A 21,397-nucleotide genomic window follows, 5' to 3' on the forward strand; every position below is an offset into this window, starting at 1 on the left:
TAAAGTACTGAATTTGGTGACAAGGTACTTAATAAATGAAAGTTTAGTTTTTGTATAGAGACAGTATTCTCCTGATTTCTGTGCAAACCTCCCATTGATGTCAGTGGATTGAGGTTAATATGAAGTCCTAGTTTATGGTACGTAGTTAAACACGGCATTTGCTCTTCTTTATTTCTGACTGAGTAGGGCACCTTTCCTTAAGAATATTGCTGATTTTAGAAGGGCTCTTCTAATTGTGAAATCCCATAGGCTGGCTACAAATAAAATTCATATCAAGTTGAGGACTGCTCGGATGTGAAAAAAATCAACATAAAATGATTTGGGTAAATTGAAATTCCAAGTCATGAAGCTAGGATATATGCCAGTAATATCAACAGTCAGAAGTTTTCAATGCCCTGTCAGGTTTAATTTATATTTACAGGCAAAATGCTGTCAAAAGTAAGCAAAAACTTCTGCCAAATATTTGTTCAAACTAGCGTTGGGAGGAGTTGCACAATTTTCTACTGTTTGATCTCTGCACTATCGATCCCCACCGTTTTGCCACTCCTCCTCAGTTTCCCACTGGGAACTAATAGTGGGCTGACCTTCAGGTGCGCATAGTTGTCAAGTAAAAGAGTCAAACCTGTTTGATAAATACCCTCAGGAGTTCTCAGTAAATGCAGGAAGCAGTATGTATGATGTATTATGTGCGTGCAATTGGAAAGCAAGGACGGATTTGTTTCTGAGAGATTTAATTTCCCTAAGGCACATAGAACAATACTAGTTAATTCCCTCTTTGAGACATGCTTATTGTTTGGCATTTCTCATAGATATTCTGCCTATTGGTAAACTTTGTCCCTGTCCTACTACATGCTCCCGTTAAAAGGAACTAAAGTAAATTTCATTACTGTTATGTGATCTTGTAAAATGAAAAACTGTTGTGACACCATAAGTTGTTATTTCTAATATAAAAAGCTTTTTTTGCTGAAGCTGTTCAGTGGCATTGTAATTATGGAATCCACTTGTCTCATTTTTATATCTGAGTGCTTTTCAGGGATGTAGCTTTTGTTATTTCTGTTCATTTTATACATTTCCGTTTTGGACAGAGAGGAGTAAATTATCACACAGGACCTCGCAAGCATGTAGTTGATGGTGTCTTACACCACATTTCCTCAGACATGCTGTGGTTTGAGAGAGTTGTGTCTTTAGAAAGAGATTGGTTTGAAGCTGTAAAAAGGACAACTAGTGTATATATGTTGGTATAACAATAGTATTACAGAAGCATTGCTTCAAGACATTACTGCTGTTTTAAAATTGTAATAAAATGTATGGAATTGTAATAATTAAATGAGCTAGTGTCCCTGTGAGTGTAGATAGACTAAAGAATCTGTAGTGCCTGCTGGAGAGCTCAAATGAGGCCTGGTCTACACTGGAGGGGGCAGAGGGTGGTGGTGGTGGTGGTGTCGATCTAAGTTTTGCAACTTCAGCTATGTGAATAACGTAGATGAAGTCGACATGCTTAGATCGACTTACTGTGGTGTCTTCACCACGGGGAGTCGACTGCCGACGCTCCCCCGTCGACTCCGCCTGCGCCTCTCACTGAGCTGGAGTACAGGAGTTGATGGGAGAGTGCTCGGGGGTCGATTTATCATGTCTAGACTAGATGCGATAAATTAATCCCCACTGGATTGATCGCTGCTCGCTGATCCAGCCGGTAGTGAAGACATACCCTAAGTGTTCTGGATGTGCTTATCAGACAGACTGTGTTCTAAGAGAAAATGTCATGCCTCTGCCAAGTGGTAGTAGATTTTGGGGCCTTGCAAGCTGGTTTTCCCTGGGAAGAGAAATCAGTGATGCAGACTCTGTGGGTTTTGTTTTTGTTGTTTTTGTTTTTTTTCCCACATGTAACTTACTTTTACACTGATCAGTCATTGAATGGGGTGGTCACAAACAGCAGGCAGACAACATACTTCCAGGAATCTCAGCCCAAATGCCAGTGCCAGGTACCCAGGGAGTAACTCTTCCCCAAGAATTGATTTAGTTAGATTAAGGTCACGAGCACTTTTCCTTGCAGCAGTTCCCATCACAAAACTAACAATGCAGCATTCCTTCAAAGAAAAAATCTTTTAAAACTGTGTGTAATGGCGCCATCAGGTGACCCCTTCCATAAGAACACATTTGTTTTCCTTGTTGTTAAAAACTGGTGCAGTGAGGGGAATAAAGTTTGTTTCCAAAAAACTGAGATTCATGAACATTAAAGCAGGCACTGGAAGAAAGACCATGACAAAGCTATACTTTCCAGTAGAATATCTTTGAGAGAAAATCAAGGTGTGGCCAGCGTAGTTGAGATTTTTCCCTAGCCCAAAAAAGGACTTTTTCCCCTGGAGGAAACAGTTTTTATGGGAGAAGAAAATCCTCACAAAGATTTCGTTACATTGAAGCCTGGCACTCACTATAATTCATTTTGTAAGCTTGTTTAATCCACAAACAAACAAAGAAAAGAGCTTGTTGTCTAAACTAAAAACCTAACAGTTCTGTAATTAAAGCACAAGAATACATTGCACATGACAGGTCACTGGGGACAGATACAGATATCTGGAATTTTTTAACCATGGCTGTAACTTTGTTTATTCTATAACAGGCTAATAACTTGTGCCAATCTGTCTTGGCAGCAGTGAAAAGAGGGAGAAGGCTCACTCTCACCTGCCAGTACCTATGATAGAGTTCCCAGACTTCTGAATCTCTACTTGTCTGCCCTTCAATACAGATGTACTTTAAAAACATATTTTCTTTTTCAGTCCCGGCTTACTACAAAGCTTTGACCAAACTGGTACAAAGTGGTTTAATTATTTTTAAAAAATGCATGGTTGATGCTGAGCAAACTGGAGAGAAATGCAGGCATTGAAAAACTGGAAAAATTCATAATTCAACTTGTCTTCCATGATTTTACTGTCACATTTTTCCAGTATATTGGTCTGATGAGCTGTGACACAATATCCTTTGCAAAAATGGTTTTGGAACAGAAATCTGGATTTTCAATTTTAAATGCAAAACAAAAAGGTAGCACTACAAGAGTATGTTCCATCATGATGATTCAGCTTCTTCATAATTTAGTCTCCACTAAAATAAGGGAGGAACTTTTCCGTATAAATGAGACCTCTCTTTTGAAGGCTGATCCATTGAAACATCTGCTTATTTTTTAGTTCTCGCAATTTATACCATTTTTTATAGAAAAAATCCTTTGTTAAAAGAAAACAAAAGTTACCAAGTTAGCTACTGAAACTGATTTAACAAAGATGAAGTTGATTTTAGTATATATTCATTTTGAGAGAGGATTCTTTTTTATGAGCAATGTTAGCAGGTTTCTAACAGTGCCAAATTGGTTCCAATATTAAATATCTTAATAAATGCTAAAACAAGTAGAGAGGACAGTATAAAAATTAGCTGAAACAAACTTTTTTGGGGGGGCGGGGGGGGGGGGGAGACGCGGGACTCACATTGAAGAATATCCTAGAAAATGAGGCTGGGCCAGTATAAACACAATTCTGTTGAAGAGAAGATAACTAATGCTTAAGATTCATGTTTATAGATTATAAGGGACCACTGTGGTCATCTAGTCTGACCTTCTGCATCATTCAGGCCATAGAAATTTCCCCCAAATCCAGTTTGGGTTAAAAATTGCCAGTGATAGAGAATCCACCACAATTCTTGGTAAGTTGTTAAGGTGGTTAATTATCCTCGCTGTTAAAAAAGTAGGCATTACTTCCAGTCTGAATTTGTCTAGTTTTCAGCTTCCAGAAACTGGATTGTGTTTATAACTTTGTCTGCTAGATTAAAGAGCCCATTATCAAATATTTGTTCCCCGTGTAGATATTTACAGACTGCTTTTAAGTCATCCCTTAATCTTCCTTTAAGCTAAATACATTGAGCTCTTTGAGTCTCTCGCTATAAGGCATGTTATCCATTCTTTTATTGTTCTCATGACTCTTCTCTGGACCCTCTCCAGTTATCATCAATGTCATCCTTGAATTGTGGACTCGAGAACTGGACACAGTATTCCAACAGTGGTCGTATTAGTGCCAAATACAGAGCTAATGTAACCTTTCTACTTCTTGAAATTCTCCTGTTTATATATCCAAGGATTGCATGATTAGCCCTTTTGGCCATAATGCCACTTGGGAGCTCACATTCAGCTGATTCTCCACCATGACCCCGAAATTGGGTTTTTTTCCAGAGTCAATGCTTTGGAGGATGGAGTTTCTCATCCTGTATGTATGACCTACATCATTTGTTCCCAGATGTAGAAATGTACATTAGTCTGTACTGAAACACATTATTTGCTTGTGACCAGTTTACCAGTCAATCCATATCGCTCTGTATCAGTGACCTAACCACCAGTGTGAGAACCCCTGGGTTAAACCTTGGACTTTCAGACCCCCAGTTCAGAAGAGGATTCAGTGCACACTTTGTGAATGTGTTACATAACTGTTTGCTAGACATCAATGGCATTCTGGAGGCCAGGAATTTGGGATTCTGTCCTTGACAGGACAAGTGTTGTTTAGTGGTTAACTCTAGGGTTACTTCCACAGAGGAAACCAAAAGGTAGTGTGGTTGAATAGCTAAGATTTGGGATAAAGATACACAAAACTTGATAGAATGATGGGCTGAGACCACAGACTGTCCTCCTTACCAGTATTATGATTTTTTCTTTGTATCCCTCATGGGTCTGTCTGTCTCTATCCATTTGTTGTCTCTCATCTTATACTTAGATGGGGCAGGGAGTGTTTGCTTTGTTTTGTTTGTACAGTGCCCGCCACAAAGTGGTGCTGGTCCATTACTGGGACTCATAGGCACTACCATCATGTTAGTCCTAGGTTCTGTTCTTAACTTTGCCTACAGTGACTTTGTATAACCTCTTTGTTAACTTGTTGGTAAAATGAAGTAACAACTCATACTTGACTGTTCTAGGGTTGGGGATTGATGTTAGTAGTCAGTAATAAGTTGATAAGCTTCATGGGAGTATAAACCACAGTCAGTGGAGGTGAAATTTAAACTCATGAGTCATGGTTTCCTTTCCCTAGAGTTATAGGGGTATTTGGTGGGGAAGTTACCCGAATGGCTGTGTTACACTGTCACTGCTAAATACAGCAGCTTCAGATGGATGCATTTCCTTTCAGTTCAACTTGAGGAAGTTAAAGATTAAGCCACAGACAAGTACTGCCTATTTATAACTCAGCTAATGTGGAGTGAAGGACAGATTCCAGAGTGCTTAATTGTCTTGCAAATGGTATATCTCTCTCTCTCTCTTTTCCGCCCCCCCCCACCTCCACCTGCCAAAAAGTGAGAGACTCTAGTGGAAAACTTCAAAAAGGTTAATCTTGTAATTCTTATCCTTTCTGTAGCAGTCAAATTATCAGATCACAATGAAAAATTCAGTAGTACTCAAAGAATACTTTGTGTTTTTATTGCTATTTTAATTAGACTTTTATAAAAAATAAAAGTTTAAAGCTCCCCTTAAACTGAACACTTCAGATTCAGACTTCGTGACTAACACCTCCATAATAAATTAAACTTGCATTTGTTGTGCTGTTTGAGGACACACACACACACACACACACACAGTATGTGTAAGATCAAGTTCTGAAAGAATTGCGTTGTTAAATAGTAGCTTTAGCCTCAGGATATATTAAAGACAAACAATGTTATGCTCCCATTCTCAATGTTCTTTCATTAGGTTAGCGCATAGTGGGCACCATTAGATTCTTGACATTTCTTTCATGCAGTAGTTAAATTTACTGAGCCATCCGTAGTATTCCCTATCCTAAGTATAGGAAATACTGTAAATACCATAAGTGTGTTAAAAATAGCAGTACAGTAAACATCAAGATTTTAATGATGCTCTCAGTACTCTTTTTCATTATGAGAACTGAACACCGTGTGACTGATGTGATGGAACATTTATGACCCACTTGTTTCTCATTCCATTGAAGCCATTTTTATCTTACAAAAGTCCCTTTTTGAAGATTATCTAAGAAGTTTAGGGTTAATGTGCTTCAGAACTTCTCTTGTTTACATTCTTCTTTCCATTTCTTTCATTACAGAGTACTGGTTATTATAGTTCCATGGTTCGCAACATGAATTTCTTCCAACTTGATTTGTCTTGGTTTTGCCCCAGATTTTTCAAAATATGTCAGCATACAAATTGTTTGCTTCCTTTAGGGTGTACAAGACTTGATAGGCTGTGGTCTCAACACATCACTCTTACCAGTATTCTTTGTTTTCTTGTACTCCCATGTCACTCTGTCAGTAGTCGTCTCTTGTCTTATATTTAGATGGGAATCTGTTTTGGGCTGGAACTTCTTGTTCTGTGTTTGTACAGTGCCTGTCACAAAGTGATGCTGGTCCATGACTGGAGCTCTTAAGTGCTACAGTAATACTAATAGACAGTTGAGCAATGCTTCATGATCAGTTCCCACCTTTGCATTAAAGTCTCCTAGCAGGAAAGCATTTTCATGTTTTGGAATCTTGCTGACGGTGGTGTTCAGCTGGTCATAGAACTGGTCCTTGATGTCAAAAGACAAGGAGAGTGTTTGGGCATACACACTCACAACATTGACTGGGCCCTCAGATGTGAACAAGCGTCATGCCAAAATTCTCTTTGATCCATTTGTAGGTGGCTCAGTCATCCTCAGTAGTGAGTTCTTGATGGCAAATCCCATTCCGTGCTGTCAGGTTTCTTCTGTGCTTTTCCCCTGCCAGAAAAATGTGTAGTCTTTTTCTCTGAGAGATCTGCTTGATGCTAGTTGTGTTTCCTGGAGGGATGCAATATCCATATTGTCATTTCAGCTCATCATTGGTCATGGCAGTTTTACGTGCATCATTGATCTGTTGAAGGTCCTCAGATAATCCAGTTGTCATGGTGCGAACGCTACAGCACCCTATCTTGAAGGATGTTTTCTTTCTTTTTACTTGATTTGTCTGGTGCATTGGTTGTAGTCCACTTGTTGGGTTATAAAACTCTAAGCTCCAGGCACCCATTGAAGCAAGCAGAGTGTGGCAGGACAACACCTTGTTCTCTGGGGCTGCCCAGTTTTATGGCCCGCGGTGATTGTCCAGTGAAATAAGATGATCTCTCCCACTGTCGGAGACAGCCCCTGGCACTCAACTCTATGCCAATTGAATAAGAGCTTAGAATTGGTGACGACTGCCTCCTGTATTGTGTCAATGCTTGAGGCGAAGCTGGAATACCTCTCCAGGGCACAAGCCTGGGCAGATGATATGTAGGCCCTGAGTTGCCCATGCATCAGGATCCCCCCTCTCGGCATCAACAGTAAAATCCAGAGGAGAGGAAGAACCAATACATATGGTACCCGATCTGCTGCAGGAGTTGCCAGAAAGATACTAAAATATTAGTATCTGACCGCCTTTTGGGCTCCACTCCACATTTTCTCTCTGTTTACTCTCACAGCCCTACATTCTCCCAAATTCACCCACAAGGGGCTTTTCTGTCAGGGGGTGTTCTCTGTCTTACAGCCTCCCAGGCTACCCACAAGGCTGTGGGTTTGGACTCATCAAATTCATATATGAACGCTCAGGGTGGAATAAACTAAAAGTCTTCTTTAATTGGGTGTTCTCTAACAGGCCTTTAGATGAAAGTGGAATAACTACATAATCTGCACAATTGGGCAGTACTATACCATGTATAGAAAACTTCCTGACTTTTCTAATAATTGTCTCATCATTTCCCGAAGCATGACATTTATTAGCAAGAAATTGGCTGATTGGATTGTAGGATGAGACTTGGAAAATAGGCCCCCAAATATTTTTAGAGCAGAGCCCTCCAATAGGAAGAGTAGCTGTTGCGTATCAGTGCTTTACTGGAAGAACTCTTGTGGGGAAGCATCCGCTCAATATCTTCCTGCTCTGCTTTAAAGCCCATGTCATTACACTTATTTTCCTGGGTAGAACTTCATCCACTGAATTAAAATAAAGCAAAATAAACTAATGAATGTTTAGTATCATCCAACCTATTTGCCTTAAAATGGTATATTCAAAATATATCCTGCAGTATTCTAAAGGTAATTACCCTTAATTTCCCATTGGTGCTGCTGGAGCGTTAGGTAGCTAAAAGAAATGGCTTCCTGTGGAATATCACATGCGGACTAAGGCGTCTGTAGAAAAATACAGAAAATCTATATAATTCCTGTACATCCTTCAGTGTTGGAATATAATAAACTAGGTAACCATTTAATTAAACCATAAGCTTTGCAGAGACAGTCTTTTAGGTTAGTTGATACAATGCTTAACTTGATGGTCCCTGATCTGTGATAGGGACTGCTAGGTGTTACTGTAGTATGAATAATAAATAACCATTTTGGAATTCCTCAACACATCTTTTTTTTCCTAAAGAACCCTAGTTCTAAAACCTGGATTTCCATTCTTCATTGAAGACCATTCAATTATGAAACTAAAACATTATTAATCTCCAAGTGCTTTCCCTTCTGGAATAAATGCTACGGGTGTATTTAGCCTTCTAGAAAAATGCTGACCACAGCTGTAAAAGTAGTTCCTGTACCCTGATGCATAAATTAGCTCTGGTTGTCAAGTGTGGGGGGAAAAAAAAGAAAAAGACAATTCTAGGCTAGCATATTTAGTCACTAAAGAAGGCTTCACTACTAAAGGGTACAGGACTGTTAAATTTAAGTTCCATAATGTATTAATTAAGGAATATGTCTTGCTGGTCAACTGCATTGGTAGAATTTATGTCTAAAGATCTGTGAGTGAAATATTTTTATCCCTGTATACTTAGGCTTTTTCTTTTAATAATTTTTTAAAATATACATGATGATTGTGGCTAAAATATTCCCTTAATAAATATTGAAGAGTAATAGGATATTCCAAATATGGATACCTATGCACACAGCTTGGATATTAGTGAGAAAAAATTACCTTTTTGATCTTTCATCATGCAAACACTTTTGCACATGCTTAACTTTACATTGCACACAGTTGGCCTTACATGTATAAGGTAAAGCGCATGCATATGTGTTTGCAGGATCGAGACCTTACCATGTAATTTATTTAAAAACAAAACAGTGTGACTGTCTCTATCTCTAGCTATTCATCTGGCAGACTGCAATTTGGAGGGGTTTTTCACTAGAGGTTAATATAATTTAGGGTTTAGTTATCCTTTTTACGTGTTTAATTTGTCGAAGATTGAGAATATCCTCTCTGATTCCTGTTACAATATTTAGTAGGCTTCAAGTTAGACTCTATACTTTCCCTCCTCTTCCTTTTTTAGGGTACTATTACTATTTTAAATAAAAGACTATAAGGACGGGTAAAATGTAAGTTTTAGACTCTTACAATAGTAATCAGAATTAAAAGAATAATTAAATTCCCAAAATCACCCTGTATGTACAGGAACATCAAACTAAAATTAAAACTGATAGTAAATAAACATATTTAAACTGAATTTTATTCCTCTTATTTTCTCCACCCTTGCCCCTAAAAAGTCTCTATTGAGAACTAGAAAGGCTGTCACTTTGTAGTATCAGGAGTCAGAGATCCATAACCTGACTTGCAGTTTTCTGTCTAGAAGGGAAAACTCATCCTTTAAACTAAGCACTGCCTTTTATTCCAGTCAACAGAAAAATATGAACCTTCCATGCACAACTTCCATCCATATTCTTTAAACTACTTCGCTTATTTTTCAGAAAAACTTCTAGAATGTGAATTTCCTTGTCAACTGGTGCGTTAGCCTAATTTTCTCTAGTGTCTGCCAATTTAACTTTAAAAGTTGTCCTTTGTTATTACTATTAAAGAAGCAGCAACAACAAAATAAAATAAAATATACCTTCTTTCTGACCACTGCCTTCCTGTGTTCCCATAAGCTTATCTGAAAACGTTTTCTCCGATATCTGTACCTAGTAGTTTACCCAGTAGTGGGTAATTGCATTATCTAACATTAAAGCATTGTGGGATGCAATTTATATGAAAATATTACAAATTAAAGTTGAGTTTCGTTGCACTGCATGTTAGCGCTAAGAATGTTGCCGGCACAGAGTACCCAAGGGTGGCAACGGTTGGGTCCGTTGCCCGGCGTGCTTCGTAACCAATTAAACACACCAGGGTGGAGAAGTAACCAAACTTTATTTGAGCTCAAATAAGACTCCTGGAGCCACACAGGACTCAGATCAAGCGCGCCAAACAAACAGCTAACATAACTATTTATACTGGAACCAAAACTGATACACATTATAACATGATCTGTCACTCACACAGTCCCCACCCAAGACCAAGTCTGCCTAGTAACAGTTAAGTTTCCCGCCCAAATGTTAAATCTACCCAGCAAATGAGGGAGTAGGAGTAGCCCCTCCCAACAAGCGCAACCTGAGGTCAAACATGGAGGAGTAAAACTCAAAATGGAGGAGCTGGTGCACTATGGCTCAGAACAAGAGAACTTCATCGGCTCTCATGGCCTTCCATTCTCCTGAATTACCTGGGTTATACCAAGTGCATCCCCAACAATCCCTCCTTTGAGAATACTCAAAAAGCTCCTGCTTGAGTCTTCTCATAAAATGATGACAGCACTTGGTTTAAATCTGGGTCTGGGGAATGCTGAGGGTGGCCAGCCATCAGCATCGGTGTGACAGAGGTTGTAGAACAAACCTTTCCCATGATAACCTTACAACAGGTAAGTAACAGTAGAGCAAGTAAACATAACACTACCCCTATTATCAAAAAGCGAATTAATTCTGAACCTACCCTACCAAGGTTAGGTAACCAATTGAAGAGAGATTCAAAAAAGGAAGGAGCTTGTTCTTGAGCCTTCCACTGACTAAAAGCTTGTTCAGCAGATAGTATGTGCCTATTAATGTCCACTGAGTTATCTGGGACATAGGTACAACATTCATCCCCAATAAGGGCACAAACTCCACCTTGAGAGGCCAAGACATAGTCTAGAGCCTGTCGATTCTGCAGAGCTAAAAGTCTAAGTTGGTAGAGCTCAGAACTGAGGCTTTTCTCTATGGCTAAGGTTTCATTAGCAAACCGGGTTAAGAATACTGAAAGTCTACGGTAGAGTTGAGCCATTCGTGCTACTCCATAGGATGAAAGGAGGATCATACCTAACCTATCTCCTTCTCTAATCGGCTCTGGGGTAGCCCACAGAGATCTACGCTGTCTGGGACGACCAGGTGGAGGTTGGTCTAAAACACGAAGGGGAGGAGCAAGGAATCCTTCATAGCAACTTCCATGCCAATGATGTGGTAACCACTTATAGGCAAATTTACCACAGATGTAAAAGGATTGGCCATTAGCCACCATACCATTAAATCCCTGCTGAATCATGAGAGAACTATTAGCAGAGAAATATAGGAACCCTTCTCCAGTGTCCTGACCTGAGGCATTAAAGAGAGGAATAGAAACATTGGCCACAGAGGACACATAATACTGACAAGTACTATTACCAGCAAACCAAGTATGATTTGCTGTCACAGACTGCTGATAACAGAGGAGCCCTGATGGAACCAAACGCAACCTGATAGGCTGTGGGAAATGTGAGACATTGCCAAAAGGATGCCAAGAATCATTACTTAAAGCATATTGTTGTTCATGGGAGCAATTATTAAACAGATTGGGCAAACCGGGTTCTAATCCAGGAACATTGTGTGTAACGAGACTCGTTTCCCCCAGAAGCAAACCACCATTGGCAATCATCAGACCAATTCTTAGGGATTGCCCTCCAGGGTAACCCTGCTGCATGGTAAGGGATTTGAGAGCATATCCAGCAGTTGGATAGATTAAACTTTCAGGCAAAGGAAACCTTTAGAGCCTCATAGGTGTTGGTTGCTAAATCAGGAGTGTTAGAACCCCAACCCGCATGCATTTGGGTCCTAATTAGAGGGACCATAACCAAAAGCATGAACGATGCCCTACCAAGGGAAAATGATACCACACCATACTGAGGGCTCGAACCCATAACGTTTCCCTGAGGTAAAGGGTAGGGAACAAAACACGGTGAACTCAGAATTCAAAGTCACAGTTAATAAAATTTGTACAATTTACCACCTCTCAGATAGGTGCAATGTCCTTTTTCTGACCTTTGTGTCATTTAAACAATAATCTAAGTCCAAGGTCAGTATTGTCCAAGTTACCAGCAGACTGGACAGTCCACTGATCCAACGTCGGGGAATCCTTCACTACCTTGAGTCGGGAATGGTGTATCCAATTCTTATGTCTCTCAACCTTAGCTGCTGTATGGGATGTCAGCAGGACTGTATATGTGGTCCCTTCCACCGTTCCTGTAGGGTTTCGTCCTTCCAGGTGCGAATGAGGACCGAATCGCCAGGCTGCAGGGAGTGGACAGGCACGTCTAGCAGGGTAGGTTGTGAATCCTTAGTGAACCTGTGAAGAGAGAGAAGAACAGCAAACAACGAGCACATATACTGAGATAACATTTTATCCCCTATCACGCACTCTCCTGCCAGCACCAGTATTCCATTCATTGGTCATGGTCTCCCAAACAAAATTTCAAAGGGACTTAATCCTAGCCTACCCCAGGGAAGAGCACGAAGACGGAGCAAAGAGAGAGGTAATGCCTCAGTCCACTTTAAGCTGGCTTCCTGGCAGATTTTTGAAAGATGTCTCTTGAGAGTTTGCTTTGTTCGTTCCACAACTTCACTGGCTTGGGGTCGCCATGGGGTGTGAAGTTTCCAGGAGATGCAGAGGGCGGTAGCCACATGTTGAACAACTTGTGAAACAAAGTGGGGTCCATTGTCTGATTCCATCCACAAAGGTAATCCAAAGAGAGGAAACAAAGTGGGGTCCATTGTCTGATTCCATCCACAAAGGTAATCCAAAGAGAGGAATAACTTCCTTAACAAACTTGAGGGCTACCGTCTTAGCAGTACAGTTACGGCATGGAAATGCCTCTGGCCATCCCGAAAAACCAGTCCACTAAAACAAGCAGGTACCGGAATCCTTGGGTACGGGGCAGTTCAGTAAAGTCTATTTGCCACACCAAGCCTGGGTCTGGAGTAGGTGGCAAGGTGGCTGGTTGCTCTTGACGTCCAGATCTAGGATTGTTTTTCTGGCACACGAGACAATCTGCTTGTATTTGGGATGCCAAAGGTCGAAGTCCATTGGCCAGGAAATACTTTTCTGCTAACTGGGCTAGAGCCTCTCTTTCTGCATGAGTGGATTGGTGCAGGGTTTTTAACACCTGCCAGGTGAGGGCCTTTGGAAGGAACACCTTGTTGTCAGTGGTGTAAAACCATCCGTCCTTTTGCTTCAAGCCCAGATTATTAGCTAGTTTATATTCTTCATGCATATACTGAGGGGTTGGGAGGTCGTCTACTACTAGGATGAGGGCTTGCATGGAGGCTTCCCTAGTTTGCGGCGGCTCTAAGGTGGCAGCTCGTTTGGCTTCTCTATCTGCTCGAGCGTTTCCTTTTGCCACATCCTGGTCTTCCTTTTGATGAGCCTTGCAATGCATTACCGCCACCTCTGAGGGAAGTTGTACTGCAGCCAAGAGTCGGAGAATCTGAGGGCCATATTTAACTTGGGAGCCCTGAGCTGTTAGCATCCCCCTCTGTTTCCACAATCCTGCATGTGCATGCAACACTCCAAAGGCATTCTTGGAATCGGTGAAAATGTTAATTCGTTTTCCTTGTGACAGCTCGAGTGCACGAGTTAGAGCTACCAGCTCTGCAAGTTGGGCTGATGTTCCAGTGGGCAATGAATCTGCCTCCACGGTATCATGAAGGGTTACAACCGCATATCGTGCCCTCCTTTTTCCATTAACAACTGTGCTACTTCCATCTGTATACCATTCACAGTCCGCATTCAGGATGGGCTGGTCTTTAAGGTCAGGACAGCTGGAATACTGAGTATCTATAGTTTCAAGACAATCATGTTCCTGTTCTTCTGTTCCAGGTAAGAGAGTAGCTGGGTTAAGGGAAGAGCAGGTCTGTATGGTGACTTCAGGATTTTCCAGGAGCTTGGCTTGGTACCGAGCTACCCTAGCCTGAGTAAGCCAGAGTCCTCCTTTGGTATCTAAATTGACATGCACCATATGAGGAGTATATACCTGCACCATTCCCCCTAGAATTAACTTCTCAGCCTCTTCGAGCACTATGGCTGTTGCTGCTACTGCTTGTAGACATGCTGGCCATCCTTTTGCTACCTGGTCAAGTTTCTTTGAGAAATAAGCCACAGGACGCTTCCAGGTGCCAAAGAGTTGAGTTAATACTCCTAAAGCCACTCCCTTTCTTTCATGTATATAAAGCTGAAAAGGTTTCAAGAGATCCGGTAGACCTAGGACTTGGAGCCTCCATCAATTTTCTCTTTAAGACTTTGAATGCCTTGTCCTTCTCTGTAGACCAGTGAAATGGATCTTGCTCTGTGCCCTTGAGACCTTCATATAGTGGCTTAGTCCACAGTCCGAATTCTGGGATCCATATCCTACAAAAACCTGCCATACCAAGGAATGCTCTAAGCTGCTTGTGGTTAGTCGGTGGAGGAATCTGACAGATGGCTTTTTTTCTTTCATTAGAGAGCTGCCTTTCCCCTGGTCTTATATGGAAACCTAAGTATCTAACCTTTGGGAGTGCTATTTGAGCTTTACTTTGAGCTAGCCGGTATCCTCGGAGTCCAACAAAATTTAGAAGGCTCACAGTAGCTTTAAAACACAGGGTTACTCCTATGGCAGCAATTAACAGATCATCGACATATTGTAGAAGGAGGACTTCTTCTTTGTTATTCCACTCCTTTAGATCATTAGCCAGGGCTTGGCCGAAAAGAGTGGGTGAATTTTTAAACCCTTGTGGCAAAACTGTCCAGCAAAGCTGCTTTTTTTACTCTGTTACTACCCTCCCATTCAAACGAAAAGATTCTTGGGAAGATGTGTCAACAAGAATGGTGAAAAAGGCATCTTTTAAATCAAGGACTGAGAAATGGGTATATTCTGTTCCTATGGAAGCTAACAAGGTATAGGGGTTCGGAACAAGAGGGTGCAGTGTCCTAACACGCTCATTGACCGCTCTCAAATCTTGTACCAACTGGTATGTACCAATGGGCTTCTTTACTGGCAGAATGGGAGTGTTCCAGGTTGACTGGCATTCTCTAAGTATACCATACTTTAAGAACTTATCTATAATATCCTGTAGCCCCCTTTTTGCTTCCCTATTGATCGGATACTGCCGAATTCGCACGGGGCTTTTTCCAGGTAGGAGCTGGACAGTAATAGGAGTCACATGGGTAGCCTTCCCTGGGATCCCCACTGCCCATAGCAGTAGGTATACTTGATCTATCCATTACTTCCACTCAGGGGCTTGCATAGTTGGAGGTTCAAGCTTAAGGGCCATCATCCAGGCATTCTCAGGAGGCAGGGTGAGGATTATTTCATCTGGGGCGAAATGCATGGTGGCTCCCAACCAGCAAAGCAAATCTCGCCCCAGCAAAGGGGTTGGACAATCAGGGAGGTAGACTAATCGATGAGAAATATTTCTGTCTCCCAAGGCACATTCAGCAGGGGCATACACCGAGCATTTGGTTCCCTTTCCCGTGGCGCCTATTACAGTTAAGGAATTTTCAACAGGCAGCTTGAGGGGTTGGTTGACAGCTGTCCTTGCTGCTCCTGAGTCTACCAAGAAGTCCATCTCCAGCTTTCCCACCCGCATTTTTACTCGAGGTTCCGGGGGTGGGATAGTCCGTTTCCCCTGACAACCCTAGTCCTTATCCTCCATTCCCATCAAGGGGATGGGTCCCCTGGTGGGACACTCGTTCTTCCAGTGTCCCTCCTTGCAACATAAGGCACACTGGTTTCGGCCTAAGCGCCTCTCCTGTAGGCCCCTCATACCTTGACCCCTTCTCCTTCCTTGTGGCCTTTCCTCAGTATTTGCCTGTACTGCTGCAACCATCAGTTTGGCCTGCCTTTTCTCCTTTTCTTCATCCCTTAGAGTATATGCCTTATTTGCAATCTCCAAGATTTGAGCCATAGACAGACCCATTAAGTCCTCCTTTTTCTGCAGCTTCTTTTTAATGTCAGGGGCTGCACAGCTGGTGAAAATGCCTTTTATTATTGCCTCGGTAGCCTGGTCATCAGAATTTGCACTAGTATTTTGCCTGATGGTATCCCGAATACGCTGTAAAAAGGCAACAGGGCTCTCTTTTGTTTCCTGTAATACCTCATAAGGCTTGGCCCAATTGTTATGCCTAACTGCAGAATGTCTGAGACCATATAGGAGTAATTCCTTATAAACAGTCAAACGAGTATAGTCCAAGGGGTTATTAGGGTTCCAATGAGGGTCTCCCCTAGGGACCGCTTCCTCAGGATTGGGGACATGTTGTGGATCCCTCTGATGCCTACGCTGTGCCTCCTCCCTAGCCTTTGACACCACCTGATTGCGTTCAACCTCCGATAACAAAGTTCTCAGTAGGATATTACAGTCATCCCAGTGCGGCTTATGGCTAGCCAAACATCCTTCAAAGACCGAAATGAAACGACTGGGGTTTGTAGAAAATTCCTCTGCTTGCGCTTTAAACGCAGCCAAGTCCACAGGGTTAAAAGGTACATGGGTGTAGACTTGCATGGTAGTGGCTCGTCGCCCCTCAGCTCCCGGACGGGAAATCACAGTCTCAGTAATAAGGGGATACAAGCCTGCAGCCTCAGTAACAGACATATTCCTATCACGCATCAGCTCATAAGATGGTGGGGATGCGGTAGCCGAAGGGGACACCGGTTCTGACATTACAGTTTTGAGGGAGTTTTCAGTAACTGCAGAAACCTCAGCCAGTGATCCAGTTGGATCTAAATCACAATCATGCAACAAATTACAAACACGCAATATATCTGACCTGCTTCTCAGCGACATAAATAGCTGTGCATACATATGTTCCATCCATTTACTGGTTTTCTGACAAAATAAAAGCAACTGAAGGATCGTGTTATACTTAAGTGATCCTTCTGGTGGCCACCTTTCCTGATTCTCTAGCCGATATTGAGGCCAGTCAACTGTACAGTACCTTTTTAGTTGCTGTTTCCTCAGTGGGTCTGACCCAAAAACCTTCCAATACTTTAGAATGCATTCTAGCAGCCTACACTGTTCCTGCCGCCCCATACCATGCCCTTGACCCATTATATGATGCTCTATCGTCTAATGGGAATTACGACGACTGGGCATCCCCAGCCTCGGGCAACCACTCCAGATAGCCTAGGACACCAGAAGGTAAAAGAATCAGGAATAAACCAGACTGATCTTACCTTGTCCAAGGGGGACCGGCCCTATCTCGCTGTACACCCCGCAATCTGGAGGGACCGGTTCTCTACTGACATCTACCTTTCATAGGGGAACCGATCTGCCCTAACTCCCTCTTACTTCTCCACTGTACGATCGCGTTGCACCGTTGTGTCCTCCGAGGTTGGTCTGATGCATCTCTGTCGAGGCCCCCGGTAAACTCACCAGTGCGTGCTGGGCATCGGCTGCCACCGCCGGCCACTGGAGGAGTCCGGGCAAGGCACAATTTTGCCTCGAGCCCCACATTGAGTGCCAAAAACTGTTGCCGGCACAGAGTGCCCGAGGGTGGCAACGGTTGGGTCCGTTGCCCGGTGTGCTTCGCAACCAATTAAACACACCAGGGTGGAGAAGTAACCAAACTTTATTTGAGCTCAGATAAGACGCCTGGAGCCACATAGGACTCGGATCAAGCGCGCCAAACAAACAGCTAACATAACTATTTATACTGGAACCAAAACTGATACACATTATAACATGATCTGTCACTCACACAGTCCCCACCCAAGACCATGTCTGCCTAGTAACAGTTAAGTTTCCCGCCCAAAGGTTAAATCTACCCAGCAACTGAGGGAGTAGGAGTAGCCCCTCCCAACAAGCGCAACCTGAGGTCAAACATGGAGGAGTAAAACTCAAAATGGAGGAGCTGGTGCACTATGGCTCAGAACAAGAGAACTTCATTGGCTCTCATGGCCTTCCATTCTCCCGAATTACCTGGGTTATACCAAGTGCGTCCCCAACAAGCATGTTAAAGTTAAATCCTAATATTAATAGATGACTTCCAAAAATGGGTGTGTTGGGTTATGACACTTAAAGATCAGTTTTCAGCGAAATCTGTATAGAAGCGAGGTAACTATAAACCGTATATCGTTGTGTTTATTTGTAGCCATGTCAGTTTCAGGATATTAGACAGACAAGGTAGGTGTGATATCTTTTATTGGAGCAACTTCTGTTGGTGAGAGAGACAACTTTTCAAGCCACACAGAGCTCTGTATAGCTGAAAAGGTTGTCTCTCTGACCAACAGAAGTTGGTCCAATAAAAGATATTACCTCATCCACCTTGTCTCTCATCTCTATATTGTGGCATTTTTTAGGGATACAATCATTCTGAATGTAGATTTTGGAAAAAATTAAGGCAGATACAGCTATTTTGAACTGCAAACTGTTTTTGCAGGATTGAATTTAGTATTGTTAAGTGTATAAACTAGATAATCTAATAAATCTTTTATTATGTGTAGCTTCTTTGGTTCCATGATCAATCTTTAAGAAATACAGATCAGAGAAAATTTGAGATATATTTCTATTACACTGGAGTTTTAAAATTCCCATGTCTCCTGTATTGGTTTATTGGCTTGTCATGTATGTGGAAAGATTAACTTACATTTTTGGTAGACTTGACTGTTCTAAACTATCCTTTCTAAGTGTTTCTTAATAGTCATTTAAAAAATAACAGAATTGAATGCATTTTTTACTCTTTCTCTTTATATTAAACCGTACTTTTAGTCAGCCATATTCTGGATTCCTCAGTCAGAATTTATTTATTTATTTTTTAATCAGGCAAATTCCCGCTGGAATCAATAGAATGAGTATGGGAGCAGAATTTGAGCCTATTAGAATATATGTTTCACAAAATTTTCTAGAATTAAATGTAGTAATAGTAAATCTGTGTAATAGAAATATAAAGGTATTTTGCAGTGTTTTTCATACTGTTTTGTATCATAATAAACAAATTACATTTTCATTTTAGCAATAGTATGATAATTTTGCATGGGTTCTATTAGTTGTGTCCTTTACAAGCAAACTGTATGAAATAAATTATGAACTTTAAAAATGAAAATATCAAGTTTGTAAAATTCTGTTTACATTAAACTCTAGTAGAAATTACATTTTGTGGTGGACAGTGTGGGTGAGAGGTACATACCTTCCGCATGGTATTATAGGTCCAAAAATGTAACCTTACATGTGTTAGGAAATAATGGAACTGTACAGCTAAACACACAAAGGAGAACGAAATAGTTTGTAATTCTTTTAAAACTGACTATTTTTATTGTTTGTTTATTTGTAGGGGTCCATTCAGTGTTGTGCGGCGATGTATCAACAGAGAAACTGGGCAACAGTTTGCTGTCAAGATTGTCGATGTAGCAAAATTCACCTCAAGTCCTGGATTAAGTACAGAAGGTAAGGGAGGACTTTTAAGTAAATTCTTGCTGTTTATTTGTAAAGCAGTTGTTTTTCTGTGACGGACTTCCAGTACCTAATTGCTAACTTAGAAGCTCCTGTTTGTTCAGTGTTCCACATAAGTCTGAACCAAAGACTTCCTGCATCTGAAACTTGGAAATGAGTGCATCCTGCTAAATCTGCTCAAGTTTTAATAGTTTTCATGGTTGTCTGGTTATAGGACTATGTACTAGAAAAGAAGTTGTCTCAGACCTCTTCAATCCTGCCTAGAATCCTTTTGGAGAGGAAGTACTTTTGGTTAGCAGGTGATGGACATGTTTTTATTAGTTTATTTCCTTTCTGTACATCTGTATATTCTTTTCAGCAGTCTGGATTTAGGAAGTAATTCCTTATGAGCCCTTAACTTGTCTGTGCTGAAAAATCCTCAGCATAAAAGGGGCAAAAGTTATACCAAGCTGATGTTTCTACATAAAAGATTGCCACCAACCCGTACAACATTTTTAAAAACAAAACTCTTACCTCACCCAAACTGGTTTAGGGCAAACTGCTAAGCCTTTTCTGACTGAAATTTGAAAATGATATAACTTTATTTTAGGTGGATGAGTAGTTCAGTTTCTTCACATGTCCAAGGAAGATGATAGTGTTCTTTGAATGGTTTCCCATGTGTATTGTACTTCTGGTGCTCATGTGCATGAGACTTATTCTATTGGACGGCAGCATCCCTGGATGCTCTTGTGCACCACCACGCTACCCTCCACGTACATTCGAGGACGTAAAGGGTGGAGTAAGCCCAACTATCCCTCCGTTCCTTCTTAATGCCTATAGCTGTAAAACGGAACATTTGCAGTGTCTGCTTCTCTGTGCGCTCTGCAACTTTTCTGATTGTTGTGTGTATGTGTGTGTATGTAGTGATATAGTCACAGGGCCGCCGGGGGGACAATTGTCCCTGGGCCCCGCGAGCCCTGGCCTGGCGGCAGTCCGGGTCTTCGGCGGCATTTTGGCAGCGGTGGGCCCTTCAGTTGCTCCAGGACTTTGGCGGCAGGGGGCCCTTCAGTCGCTCCAGGTCTTCGGCAGCATTTCAGCAGCAGGGGGCCCTTCAGTGCTGCCGAAGACGCAGAGCGACTGAAGGGCCCCCCTTCACCGAAATGCTGCCGAAGACCCGGACCACCGCTGGGTATGTACAAGCGCCACAGCTCCCTCGCTTTGCCCCAGGCCCCTTGAATCCTCTGGGCGGCCCTGTATAGTCAGAGTGGTGTTCTCCTTTTTACGCTAGTTTGAGGATAACACTAATAAAGGGATGTTATTTTTAGGGATTTCCAGGTGCTGGGATTTTGCTGCTTTGGCTGAAACCTGGAGTTCAGAACATCCCCCTCCTTAATGTAGCTGTTCTGTTCAATAAAGGGCACTCAAGGTGCCTTTTTCCTTTCAGAAAGGGGCCTGTCCCTTATAGTTGCTCAATCTGTCACTTTTTCTCCAAGAGGATGCAGAAGGTGAGAGGGGCCAGTGTTAAACTTTTTCTCATGGAGCACTCAGTGAGAGCCTCCTATGGACCAACGGAAGGGACCTACCAGGCCTGAACCAGCTTCCTCTGTCCATTGTTCCTGTGAGCTACAGCTCAGTTCCCTGGGCTCACTCTTCAAAGAAACCTTCATATACTGAGACTGACAACGTAGCTGTCTTCCTCCACCCAGTCTCTGAAAGGAGTGGGAAGGAACATCATGCTCACAGTAAGCACAGGCCTAGGTTACCCTTCCTAGGATGTAGTAAAATAAGGCATTGTTCTCTTCAGACTACTCAGGCAAAGAATAGGTCGAGAGCCCAAATCAGGTTCCTCTGACACCCTCGCAAAACCTGATTTCTGAACATGTCGTACTTTCTCAGGCAGAGGTCTGCACTTCACCCAGTACCGACTTCTTGGTACCAGTATTTGTGTATACTGTGCC

At 42.0% G+C, this 21,397-nt stretch overlaps 1 protein-coding gene across 12 annotated transcripts in view; it reads left to right on the forward strand.

The window, feature by feature from the left end:
* The window catches only part of CASK (calcium/calmodulin dependent serine protein kinase), a 410,527-nt gene that overhangs the window by 130,802 nt on the left and 258,328 nt on the right, over nt 1-21,397 (forward strand). For 11 of the 12 annotated variants that reach the window (XM_050936496.1, XM_050936500.1, XM_050936495.1 and 8 more), the window contains exon 2: nt 19,342-19,454. The exons of the other annotated variant lie outside the window; for it this stretch is intronic. In XM_050936496.1, the coding sequence (XP_050792453.1) occupies nt 19,342-19,454 (113 nt within the window). The remainder of the gene's footprint in view (nt 1-19,341; nt 19,455-21,397) is intronic. 12 annotated transcript variants of the gene reach the window in all.

The sequence above is a fragment of the Gopherus flavomarginatus genome, chromosome 1 (assembly GCF_025201925.1).
Source record: "Gopherus flavomarginatus isolate rGopFla2 chromosome 1, rGopFla2.mat.asm, whole genome shotgun sequence".
Lineage (NCBI taxonomy): Eukaryota > Metazoa > Chordata > Testudines > Testudinidae > Gopherus > Gopherus flavomarginatus.